Source organism: Chiloscyllium plagiosum, unplaced genomic scaffold, assembly GCF_037043375.1.
Source record: "Chiloscyllium plagiosum isolate Xiang-an unplaced genomic scaffold, Cpla_swu_hap1 HiC_scaffold_21, whole genome shotgun sequence".
Classification (NCBI taxonomy): domain Eukaryota; kingdom Metazoa; phylum Chordata; class Chondrichthyes; order Orectolobiformes; family Hemiscylliidae; genus Chiloscyllium; species Chiloscyllium plagiosum.
In genome coordinates, this window is record NW_028270159.1 from 74,356,493 (window position 1) to 74,370,020 (window position 13,528).

Sequence of the window (13,528 nt, forward strand, 5' to 3'; positions counted from 1 at the left end):
GGGACTATGAGGTTGGAGGCGGTGGATGGGAGATCCCCCGAGGTGATGAGGTTATGGATGGTCTGGGAGATGATGGTTTGGTGGTGGGGGGTGGGGTCATGGTCAAGGGGGCAGTAGGAGGAGGTATCTGCGAGCTGGCGTTTGGCCTCAGCGGTGTAAAGGTCGGTGCGCCAAACTACTACCGCGCCTCCCTTGTCTGCTGGTTTGATAGTGAGGTTGGGGTTGCAACCGAGTGAGTGGAGGGCTGCGCGTTCCGAGGGTGAGAGGTTGGAGTGGGTGAGAGGGGTGGGGGATTTCAGGTCGCGGTTAATATCGCGGCGGCAGTTGGCTATGCAGAGGTCATCACTCTGGGGACAGGCTTTGACCTGGTTGGTCAGAGCCCATGTAATTATGTACATTTAAATAAAGGGTAACTTTGTGGTGGGATACCGGGTTCTGTGCAGTGATTTCAGTGTAAAATGAATCCATGATGTTGTCATGGATTAGAGTTGATTAGGAACCTGAGATGGAATGAAAGAAAACAATCACTTACGTGTTGGCAAATTGAGCCTGCCAGATGCCCCAAGGCAGGTAACTGAATCGACAAATTCTTCTTTATCGATTTCGTGAGTACAACTGAACAGATCAGTTTATTTCCTTTGTGCAACAATGCAGGTTGGTCCAGCAGTCGTTGCACCGTTCCTAGTTGCCCCTTGAGAAGGTGGTGGTGAGCTTTCTTCTTGTCCACATGCTTGCAGACTGACCAGCAATGTGCTTAGGGAAGGACTTCCAGGGTTTTGACTCAGCGGCACTGAAGGGACAACGACAGATTTCCAATTCAGGGTGGTGAGTGACTTGGAGGGGAACTCGCAAGGGGTCGTGCTCCCAAGTGCCTGCTGCGATTATCCTTTTAGATGGAAGTGGTCGTGCGTTTGGGAATGCTGTCTGAGGAGCTTTAGCGAATTTCTGCAGTGCATCTTGAAAATGGTACACACCGCTGCTCCTGAGCTTCAGTGGTGAAGGGAATAGATGTTTCTGGGTGTGGTGCCAATCAAGCGGGAGCCGCTTTGTCTTGGAATGTGTTAATCTTCTTGGGTGCTATTGGAGTTGTACCCCAGCAGCCAAGCTGGTTAAGGAAAATGAATAGAAGATTGGGAAGAGGAGGGATTTCTTCCCTATCAATGTTGTGAAAGGATATAAAAGGTTTCAAAATATATGAAAGGATGCAACCTATCGCAAAGATGTTGTTAAACTTGAAATGGTTCAGAAAAGATTTACAAGGATGTTGCCAGGGTTGGAGGATCTGAGCTACAGGGAGAGGCTGAACAGGCTGGGGTGGTTTTCCCTGGAGGGTCGGAGGCTGAGGGGTGACCTTATAGAGGTTTACAAAATTATGAGGGGCATGGATAGGGTAAATAGGCAAAATCTTTTCCCTGGGGTCGGGGAGTACAGAGCAAGAGGGCATAGGTTTAGGGTGAGAGGGGAAAGATATAAAAAGGACCTAAGGGACAACTTTTTCACACAGAGGGTGATACGTGTATGGAATGAGCTGTCAGAGGAATTGGTGGAGGCTGGTACAATTGCAACATTTAAGAGGCATTTGGATGGGTATATGAATGGGAAGGGTTTGGAGGGATATGGGCCGGGTGCTGGCAGGTGAGACTAGATTGGGTTGGGATATCTGGTCGGCATGGATGGGTTGGGCCGAAGGGTCTGTTTCTGTGCTGTACATCTGTATGACTCTATAACTCTATAACTCCCTATTGCAGGGGAAAAAAGCTGCGTGGGGTCCTCTTGGATGTTTAAGGCTGAGAGAAACACATTTTTGATCAGTCGAGGAATTTAATCTTTTGGGAATCTGGAGGAAAGTGGATGCATGAGCTGTCAGACCCGACATGATCCTATTGAATTGTGGGATCGGTTTGAGGACACGGACAGCCTCAGTTATTATTGCCTTACTGTGTTATAGACCATCTATGCAATATTCCCATGAAGCGTCATGCATTCCTTGTTTGAGAGGAATGACTTAAAACCAGAATACCCTGAGTGATAGGAGCAGAAATTTGGTCATTCGTCCATCGAGTCCGCTCCACCATTCACTCATCATTGACAGGTTTTTCTAACCCATTTTCCCACTATTTCCCATCTTTTGATCCCCTTGGCAATCACAAAATTATTCACTTCTGTTTTAAATATACTCGATAACGTGGTCTCCACCGCCTTCTGTGGTGATAAATTCCACACAATTACCACTGTTTGTCTGATGTAGTTTATCCTTATATCCGTTCTAAAATGTCTTCCCATTCAGCTCAGGCTGTGCCCTCAGGTTGTCATCTCTCTGACAATGGAAACATCTCCCCAATATCCACTCCATACAGACTGTTCGGTATTCTGAATGCTTCAGTCAGACCCCCCACCCACTCCCACCACCTCCACCATCTTTCTCGAGTCCACCGAGTATGGTTCCAGAGTCATCAAACGTTCCTCATTTGTTAAGCCTTTTCACTCCTGGGATCATTCTCGTGAACCTCCTCTGGACCCGCTCCAGGGCCAATACATATTTCCCGAGGTATGGGGCCCAACGTTGCTCACAATGCTAACCCAACCACTTGACACTCATTTCCATTTCGGTCAACAAAGGGTTTATTTCAAAGACGAAGGGTGTAAGTCGCCGTGTTTACCATGGGCTCATCGTTTGATCAAAGCAGATCGCGCATTTTGTCTCCATTTACCTCTGCAAATCCTGGCTCGTAAAAGATTTCGTTCACAGTGGTCAAGAATGTTCTTCATCATTAGTGTCAGTCCACAGAATTTCTTTCACGGTGATTTTTGGTGTTCAATTTCAATGTTCGGGAAACTGTTCTGACATGCTGAAGTAGGTCATTATCCAATGTGCATTGCATTTAATGCGCACGACTCACAACTACATATAGGAGCTGAAAACTCAAATGGTCTTCTATAACAGCTGAAAAGGAGCATGCAAGGCACACCCAAAGAAGAAGTTTCAGATGTGTTGGCAATGAGGCAGATTCAAGAATGGATTGTGGGATATGGTGTACAACAACATGAACGACCACTCAAGTGGTTTTTTTTTATGAAGCAATGCCAGAGACTGTGTATTGTGGAAAATACTTCTGAACGTTGTGTATTTTGGTCACAGCTGTTGTCATGTCAGATTCCTCAGCGACAGCAGTTGGGAAGATTTTACATTTAATCTTTGTATTTGGTCAGTAAACATATTCACATGAGGCTGCCACTGCCCTTTCGGCAGAAGAACAGAGACTTATTAATCAGAAAATTCAAAATTATAGAAATTAGGAAGGGTGTTAACATCAAGCACAAATAAATGACGCGGCCGTTTGAGCAGCAACATGCTTTAGAAAGGCACAATTTACTTGAGAAATTATGCTAATTTCAATTCATATCTTTTCCATCGGGTGAATTATTTACAAGTTGAGGAACTGGAAATGTTCTTTCAAATTCTTAGGACATGAATTTCTTTTCAGCTAGTGAAACCAGAGATTTTCCAAAAGCTCTTTCAAAAAGGAGATCCTGATTTTTTACTAGAAGTATGTCTTCAAATAGAGGTTAGACCAGTATGCTGATTTGCATAGCTTAACATTTCGAATAAACGGGTATTTTATGCCATTGACTAACTCCTTCCTAAATTTTGTTTGTGTTAGAGCGTAAATACAGGTGTTGGTGCACGAATTCAGAAGCCGGAGCATGAATCCAATTTCTTGAAAGGGAAATATTGGGTCGTTTGAAGTCTTGTCTTCATAATTATAGTTTGTTTCTTGCCATATTAAAGCACGTATGACACAGGTCATCCACAACACTATAAAATTAGCAGACAATGCAAAGAGCAAGATGATGGATTTTCTCCGGTTTACCACCTCTGAGTCAGTATTATTCTGTCCATTTCCCTGGATCTGAAGGCGACAGCGGATGCGGTTGGATATTATAATATGTCTGACAGTCAGAGCATTGAATATCAAAATCAGTACGATTGGAAGCAACGGCGTAATTATACTGTCAACCCATTCATACACTTTCCAAAATAATGATGTGTAATAGCTTGGTATTGCGATACAAAACCATGGTATATTGTCAATAACAAACGAAGGAATAAATACAAAGGACCAAGTAATTGAGCGCAAACAGCTCACCACGCTCACAGTTATTATGACCACAAATGCAGTTCTCTTATTGCAATATCTTGATCTGAGTTTCTGGCAACAAATTGCTACAAACCGATCACATGTGAAAGCAACTGTGAACCAAACTGAACAGTCCAGTGCTGCGAGGAATAGAACAACTCTCACAGCGCACACTGGAGTAATGGATAAGAAAGTAACTGGGAAATAAAGATTGTTAATTCGGTTCAGTAAGACATGAAGGATGACGAGAAGTAGATCTGCTGTTGACATTGCTGACAAATAGCGAGTGATGCGCCGAGAGAGTCCACACCTGCCTCGATTCAGAATCACAATTGCCACTACGTTAACTGTAAGAAAAATAAAGAGAGATGCAGCTCCGCATGATTATAGTCATAGCAAAAACAATAGGTTAACTGGTCATCTAAATCACACCAGTTGACTCAGGTTCATATTACACCATTCATGGTGAAAAAATACAATGGAATTATGGATTCAAGCAAACTCCAGGAGAGAAGAAAGATGAGCTTTTAACCAATGGACAAACAGACTAAATCAATCAGCGAGGAATGAAAATTATAATGAATGCAATATTTTAATGCAAGTATGTGATGCTGACAGTTTCAACAAACGTTTAATAACCTTTTCCACGCTTATCAAACTGGTAACATGGAGAAAAGCAAAACAAATTAAAGTGGGAATAAGGACAAGGTATTTTACATCAATTCACCCAGGCAGAAACTGAGCACGTGAACCGCTAGGATAATTTTTGTTTGGAATTGGAAATCAAATGGTCCAATATGAGGTTTAGGTTACTGGACTGGCCCTGTCACTTACTAGCATCCATGCTTTCTCCCTTATGCTTATATCTGCAGGAGCTGCAAATGGAGTGCGAAAGAGCCGGGGGATGGGGATGTATAGGAGCATGTGAGAATCATTATTGAATTTAGTAGATGTGGTCCTTTGTCAGAAAAATAATCCAGTATTTGGAAGGTGTGTTTGCAGCCTGCCTGACTGACACTACATCCACAAAATCATCCACTTCCTCCACCCAATAACATTCATTCGGTGCATTGCGTGCTATCGATAGGATTCACTGCAAACTGTCACTAACAGCATCTTCCGTATCTACAAAGACTTCCACCCAGAAGGACAGTAGCCAAACAAGGAAACAACATCCCCTGCAAATTTCCCTCCAAGCCACTCACCACTCTGACTTCGGAATATATCGCTGTTAGTTCACAGTCGCTGGGTGAATATCCAGGAATTCCTTCTCTTGAAGCATTCTGGTCAACTCACAGCAGGTGGACTGCGGCGTTTCAAGAAGAAAACTGAACACCACCCTCTCAATTGCAATGAGAGACAGGCAAAAAATGCCGGCCCAGCCAATCATGCTCATGTCCCACGTATGAATGAAAGAAATGACGTAATATGAATCCAGATTTCAGTTTGAATATGTAAGTTCATTTTAAGATAACTTGCATTGAAAAGATTTTTTTGGCGTGAAACAAATGCTTTTGGGTGGAATGACAAAAGAAGTCACTTGATCCCCGGATTCCACTTCTACCTTCAAAGAGATAATTGATGTCAAACAAATGCGTAGAAACATCTGAAGGATCAGAAGCTTCTTCACTGAACAAAGGAAAGATATAAACCTTTGCGCATTTATTTTGTCCCACCTTCAGCAATTACAGAAGAATCATGTTATTAATTACTTACATACGCTCCCAATCCAATTCACAATGTGACGAGATGTCAGTGATGGATAGTCTTTATAGATGACTGCTAGTATTCCATGATCTTGTGATATTTCCCAGTCACCCTTATCGCTACGTTGCAGCTTTATAATGCGTGCTTTATTAAACCACATTCCAATATTCTACTTCTGCAAATGCAATTCAATAATCCCGCTAGCATATGGGTCCCTCATTACTATTTAAGGCTGCCACCTCCTGGGGCCAAAGTGGTGGTTTCCAATTAAAGTGTAGATCGGTTTAAGTTACTGTAAGATTTCATCTAAAAAGTAAGCTTCAGCGATAAATAAGTTGAATACTGGGAATGTACGTTGGCTCTTATTTATAGAGGTCTATTTTCTTTAATGAAACACAACTCCATGAAGCAATAGATAGTGTTTATTAAACGTTTCTCTGATGCGACTCATCTTAAATTTGATGTTTGTTTTCAATCAGACAATCATAAAATCATGCATCACGGAAACATACACTTCAGCCCAACTTGTCCCTGCCAACCAGTTTCCCCAAACTAATTTGGTCCCACTTGCCTGTGCATGACCCATATCCCTCGAAAGCTGTACTGTTGCTTCACCTGTGCAAATACATTCTAAGTTTAACTGCACCTGCATCCAGCACTTCCTGTTGCAGTTCACTACATATACGAAGGGCATTCTGTCTGTGGACGTTGCTCCTCAGGACCCTCCGAAAGATTTCTCCTTTTCCTTTCAAATTATGATCTCTAATCCTGGACTCCCCGACCATAAGCAAAGTAGCTTGGCTATTCTTCTTATCTATGCCCCGCATGATTTTACACAATATTCCAAAACTAGCCTCACAAACGGCCAGTACAAATGCAACATGGCAATCCAACTCTGACATGCGTTGATCTGAGCTAGAAGGCAAGGGAGCCAAATGCCTTATTTTCCAACTGTCTACCTGCGACAAATCTTTGAATTAACTGTGCTCCTGAACCATGAGGCCTCTCTGTTTGACATTCAGTCCCGGGAAACCTCCATTACTATATAAGTCCTGCCCTTGTAAAAAAAATGCAATGCTTCATGTTTATCTCAATTACATTCCATCTGCCACTCCTCGGCCTGTTGGCCCAATTGTTCAAGGTCCCCTTGTAATTTTAGAAAACGTTTTTACTGTCTACTTCACCACGGAAGTTGGTGTCCCTCTCAAACTTACTGGGCATGCTAAAACTGAATTGCTTCTCTGAGATTAGTGACTGCCTGGAATTCTAAACACTGAAAATTCTGGAAGTTAGCTCGCTGAAATTACTTGAAGAAGAGGTAGTTAGATTTTTGAAATTTCATGTAGTTAAGTGATATGTGGAACCAGCACAAAATAACAGGTTAGCCCTGAATTCATCGAACAGCCAGCTGGCTTGAGGATAGCCTATTTCTGCTTCGATGTAGCATGCTGTTATTCCCAATCAAGATCCTTCAGTTACCATGGGTTTGTAACGATAATGACATTGTGAGAATTCAAGCTTTAGAGTAGATCAACGTATGGGAGGAAAGACTTCCAGGGAATCAGAAAAAAAGTTTGTTGACTACTTCAATCATCAAAATTAACATACAGCCATGTTTGAACTTTGAATTGTAAAAACAAATCTGCTTGCAAACAGCTGAGTGTAGAACCCCAAGAAGAAAGCATTCAGAACCACATTCAAAAATAGAAGCTTTGATGTAGGGAGGACTTTGTGGTGAACGGCGTGCTATTCTTCTTTGGACCGGATATTGACTTTGCAGGCCATGTTTCAGTTTTATAAGACTTTGGTTCGGCCACATTTGGAATACTGGCCACAGTTCTAGTCACCTCGTTACCAAAAGGATGCGGATGCTTTGGAGAGGGTGCAGCGAAGGTTCAATGGAATGTTGTCTGTCATGGGATGGTGCTAGATTTGAGGAGATGATGAGTAGATTAGAAGGGTGTTCATTGGAAAGAAAGAAGTTGGGGGGGGGGGGACCTGATTGAGTTCTGCGAAATCATGAGAGGTTTCGACAGGGTGGATAGTATGAAACGTTTTCCCAGAGTGGAGGATTCAATTACTAGGGGTCACAAGTTCAAAGTGAGAGAGAAAAAGCAGCAGAGATATATGTGGAATGTTCTTCACGCAGACAGTGGTAGGTGCCGAGAATGCATTGACAGTGGGGATTTTGGAGAGGGAACTATAGCGTCATTTAAGATTTATCTCGGCAGATACATGATTGAGCAGAGAGCAAAGGGATACAGATCCTTACAAAATAGGCGGCAGGTTTAGATAGTTGATCTGGATCGGCGGAAGCTCGTTTGGGCCAAAGGGTCAGTTCCTGTGCTGTTAGGCTCTTTGTTCTTTGACAACGACACGAGGGTGCACAGAAACTGAGAAACGGCTCGAAGGTGGCATGGTTGCTCAGCGGTGAGCACTAATGCCACCCCGTACCGGAGACCCGGTTTTGACAACAACATCGGGCGACTGTGTGATGTTTGCACATTCTCGCCATGTTTACATGGGTTTCCTCAGGGTGGTCCAGTTTCCTCCCACGGTCAAATGATTTGCAGGTTAGTGTGCATTGGCCATGCCAAATTGTCCACATGTTCAGGGATGTGCAGCCCATATCGATGAGGCATAGAAAGTGCAAAGTTGCACGGATCGTGGAGAGGGATGTGTCTGTGCTGGATGTTTGTATGAACTCGATGGACTCGATGGCTTGCTTCCACACTGTTGTCATTCTATGATTATATATGAACTGTTCTGTGGAAGAAAATTCAGAGAGTATGAAAGTGCTGAAATGGCAGAATTAATGGAAAACAAATATAATTCTCACAAAATATGTTATCTTGTTGGTCCACCTGTAGACCAAAATATCCATTCAGAGTCATCGAGTCAGAGAGATGTACAGCATGGAAACAGAGCCTTCGGTCCAACCTGTCCATGCTGACCAGATATCCCAAGCCAATCTAGCCTCTCTTGTCAGCACTCGGCCCACATCCATCCAAACACTTCCTATTCATATACACATCCAGATGACATTTAAACGTTAAAAATGTGTGAGACTCTACCACATCCTCTGGCAGCTCATTCCATACACGTGCTACTCTCTGCATGAAGACATTGCCCCTTATGTCTCTTTTATATCTTTCCTTTCTCACCCACAAGCTATGTCCTCTAGTTCTGGACTCCCCCACCCCAGGGAAAAGGCTTTGTCTATTTATCCCATCCATGCCCCTCATGATTTTATAAACCTCATAAGATCACCACTCTGCCTCCAACGCTCCAGGGAAAACAGCCCCCAGCCTATTCAACCTCTCCCTATAGCTCAAATCATCCAACCCTGGCAGCATCTTTGCAAATCTTGACTGAACCCTTTCAAGTTTCACAACATTTTTCCGATAGGAAGGAGAACACAATACATGCAATATTCCAACTGTGTCCTAACCAATGCTGCAGCATGACCTTCCAACTCCTGTAATCAATACACTGACCGATAAAGGAAAGCATGGCAAAATCCTTCTTCACCATCCCATCAACCTGCGACTCCACTTTCAAGGAGCTATGAACCTGCACTCTAAGGTCTCTTTGTTCAACAACACTCCCGAGGACCTTACCATTAAGTGCAAAAGTCCTGCTAAGATTTGATTTCCCAAAATGCAGCACCTCGCATTTATTTAAATTAAACGCCATCTGCCACTTCTCATCCCTTTGACCCATCTGAGCAAGATACGTTGTAATGTGAGATAACCTTCTTCGCTGTCCACACAACTCAAATGTTGGTGTCTTCTGCAAACTTACTAACTATACCTCTTATGGTCACATCCAAATCATTTGTCCAAATTAGGAAAAGTAGAGGGCCCAGCACCGATTCTTGCGGCACTCCACTGGTCACAGGCCTCCAGTCTGAAAAGCAGCCCTCCATCACCACCCTCTGTCTTCTACCTTTGAGCCAGTTCTGTGTCCAAATGGCTAGTTCTCCCTGTATTCTATGAGATATAACGTTCTAACCAGTCTCCCGTGAGGAACCTTGTCGAATGTCTTAACGAAGTCTATACAGATCATATCTCCCGCTTGGCCCTCATCAATCCTCTTTGTTTCACAATTTTACAACATTAAATTACACAAATAAACGTGATGTGCACTTCCGGGAAAAAATACCAGATTTAACTCAACATTATGTTTGGAAGAAAAATCTGAACATGTCCTGCAAAACCACACATGATCTGACTTGGCTTTAATGACAACACCAGGTAATTAAACGCAACCATATGTTTTTCGAATCAACCTCTTAAGAGATGTCATGACACATCTGTGAAGCAGGTGGGACTTGTAGTGGTCCACAGGTTGGGACTCAGAGCATCGAGACAGGAGAGCTGAATGTTGCCAGCAATTTACTGTGGAGGCAATGCAACTCGACCAGATTAAATTGTAACAGTCAGATTATCGGAGTACATATTAATTAATCACAGGCATCATACTGAGGAAATATTTATTCAAGCTCATAACGGACAAATACAGTGGCATCAATAATTATATGAGGCGAACATGGTGGGACTAACCTGATGGGTCTAAATTGAGGTTATTTTGCATTGATGCGTTTGATAATGTTGGATGTAATATTACATCTTCCTCCAATAACTGGCCTTTGAAAACAATCAGTCAAACAAAAGCTTGAATTCAGGACCATGTAATCACCAGCAATTGGGGAATATATTTCATAAGTAACAATCACTGGAAAATTATTGCAATAATCACAAAACAGTGAAATCACAGTAAACTATGTGAAAAGGTAACGAGCTCATATACACAATAAAAGTGAAAGTTCCATGTACTAATTATTTTCATATTCTCATTAGGCGACATTTACAACTCACTCAAGGCATAATGAGTAATTTTGGAACATGGAGTCTAAGGAAGGATGTCTTGGTCTTTAAGGGGTTTCAGAGGAATTTCACAAAAATGATCCTGGAGAAGAATAATTTGTGAAATCAGGAGGAGTTGAGGACAATGTATCTGTACTCGGTGGAGTCGGGGGAAGTCCGAAACCTACAGAACACCGAGACACGGATAGAGAGGACGTGGAGAAGATGTTTCTCGGAGGGGAGACTCGAATCCGAGGACACAGTGTTAGGGGGAAGGGAAACTTTGAAGAGCTGAGATGTGAGAATGTCTTCAGCCAGAAAGTGTGGAACTCATTGTCATAGAAAGGCTGCGGGGGCCGTCACTGTGTGCATTTAAGACAGCGATCGTTTCTTGATGAGTAAGGGAATCAAAGGTGGCAGAGATGAGGCATAAGAATGGGGTTCAGAAACCCTTCAGCCATGATCGATTGGCCTAGAGGATTCGTTGGGCCAAATGGGTTAGCTTTGCTCCTCTACTTCATAGTCTCATGATCTCTGTAAAAGTAACAATTAACATTTGATCCACCCAAGTGTCAGGCAATTGCTATCTCCAACAAAAGAGGTTCTAACCATCCCCCTTTGATATTCAGAGACACTACCATCACGTGAACCACCATTATCAACATCCTGAGGATTGCCATTGATCCAACATTGCGCTGGATTAGCCACATCAGGATTGTTTCCATAACAGTATGTCTGAGGCTAGGAATTCCGCAGCCAAAGACTCACCTCCTAACTCTACACAGAAACCGCCAACTCTTTCGGGTTTATCTAACTTTTCCTTTCGTTACTGAAGATACTCTGCAGTAGTTTGCCTTTTTTCCAGGAAATATCAGCCCGCTTGATTGTCATCATATCCATAAAGCTTCAGTCTGACCCGCCACTATCGTTCAGAGAAAGCAGTGGGTGCCATCTGCAAGATGAATTGCAGAAGCTGACCAAGGCTCCTCGGGCAGCCCCCTCTGAACCTCACAACCACAACTGTCTCGAAGCAGCAGATGTATGGGAATGGCAACACTAGCAACTTCGTTTCAAGCCACTCACTTTCCTATCACGGAAAGACATAGCCCTTCCTTCAGTTTTATGGATAAATTGAAAGATATCTGAACAGTTCCTTGAAGAGGAACACTTTAGCAGGACGTGGGCCATAGGCGGGCAAGTGTGGACGTCAGGATCAGTTTCTGTGCTGCATGACTCAATGTGGGTGCTCTTCCAACAACTGGTCTTCACTTGTTTGAGGAGGCCCCTCACCACCATCTTCTCCAGTGTAATTCGGTAATGGGGAATAAATGCTGACTCAGCCTCCTCAGTATTGCACTAATTATTCTGTGAAACGTTCTTAAATAAAACAGCTTCAGCACATGGAAATCAACACTATTGGTGAAATCATGAGGAATGCGTAACTTGGAAGTCAGCAAAAGTGGGGAAAGTGTGTCAAATTTCATAAAAGAATGGAGAGTAGAGTTAAACACGTTGAACACAAATATTAGTGAATTTGATCACTTACCAAGAATTCCAAGAGTTGCAAGTATCGGGAAGTAGATTCTTGCTATTTGTAAGATTGCTGAATATTTCATTCTGTTCCACGCTGGTCCATTTGTTGCTGTAGAGACAATGATTCTGTCCGCCGAAATACAATAACATTGTCAAGATAACCTCATTTTATTTGGAAGCCAAACTTCCTGTGAGACTCTAAATCTGTTTGAATCACTAATTACATTAGTCATAGTAATCTAAACAAGCATCAAATAAAGCACTTTCCTCTGAGGGTTACAGCGCAACAGGATCTGTGTTGATGACAGAAATGCCATTAATTTCCGGAGATGTAGGACTAAGTTATATTGTCACGTGTACTCAAGGAAAGAAGTACATGAGTGCAGTAAAAATTGTGCAATCTCGCCATTTCCAGCACCATCTTAGGTATTAAGGAACCTTGGTGCAAAACATTGGGCCAATAATAGAAATGTAAAGAAACAAAGTTAAGAGTTAAACATTAAAATCCTTCTTAGTATGAAGTCAAAAATAAAGAAGTAACGTTAAAAGGTAAAAGACGACTTTTCAAATATTTTCAAAAAGTTGAACAATGGGCTACTGTTTGTAATAAAGCTATTGTATAACATACTGAGGTGTAGGTTCTCCTTCATTGTTGCTTCTGACATCAACAAAATAATGGAGAGATTTTCCGTGAGCAGGCATCTCACACAGATAGCCACTTGAGCCCCGTTGTCTCTGATCAAAGAAGGGAGCTCTGTATTTCTGGAAGGAGATGCCATTCAGAGCACCCTCAGAAATGCGGCACGATATTTCCATCCTGACAGCTGCTTCCTGGCTCGAACTGTCTTATAATTGTTATGGACTAAGGCAGAACACTCAAAACGTTATTCAGCAGGCAATCCAGACCATAACTTTTCAATTTGGTTCAGTACGTGTACAGTGAGAATTACACGGAGTAAGCTAGCTAGGTTGACTTACAGGTTTTAAAACAGACAAAAAAAAATCACCAAAATACCCAATGAAACACAAGGACCAGAATATAGAGCCCCTCCAGAACTTAATCTATCTCAACCAGACTTAATTATGCTGTTCCAAAAACACACAACATTCCCAATAAGCAAACCCACTTAAAAATCAGTTAAACAAAAATGGAGCAGATGCTTCCAGGTTGAAGTTTGAAGGGCAGAAAGCGAGACAGAATTTCTACACAGCTCATTGTTGAACTCCTAACTAGTTCTTGCCTGAACTGAACTGCTCAGGTCGAGAGCTGACCTCTCCCCT

At 42.6% G+C, this 13,528-nt stretch overlaps 1 protein-coding gene across 1 annotated transcript; it reads right to left on the minus strand.

The window, feature by feature from the left end:
- Nucleotides 1-3,542: 3,542 nt before the first annotated feature.
- LOC148146433 (putative G protein-coupled receptor 139) lies at nt 3,543-12,330 on the minus strand. Its single transcript, XM_087998636.1, has 2 exons — nt 12,261-12,330; nt 3,543-4,486 (listed from the first exon to the last, which is right to left on the minus strand). Exons 1-2 carry the CDS (start codon nt 12,328-12,330, stop codon nt 3,543-3,545), a joined length of 1,014 nt encoding a protein of 337 aa, XP_087854762.1.
- Between the last annotated feature and the right edge of the window lie 1,198 nt (nt 12,331-13,528).

Excerpts from the sequence above, each read along its gene's own strand:
- LOC148146433 (XM_087998636.1), bottom strand. The coding sequence starts at position 12,330 with ATGAAATATTCAGCAATCTTACAAATAGCAAGAATCTACTTCCCGATA. Across the intron at positions 4,487-12,260 it reads TGCAACTCTTGGAATTCTTG|TTAACGTAGTGGCAATTGTG; the intron begins GTAAGTGATCAA and ends TTTTTCTTACAG.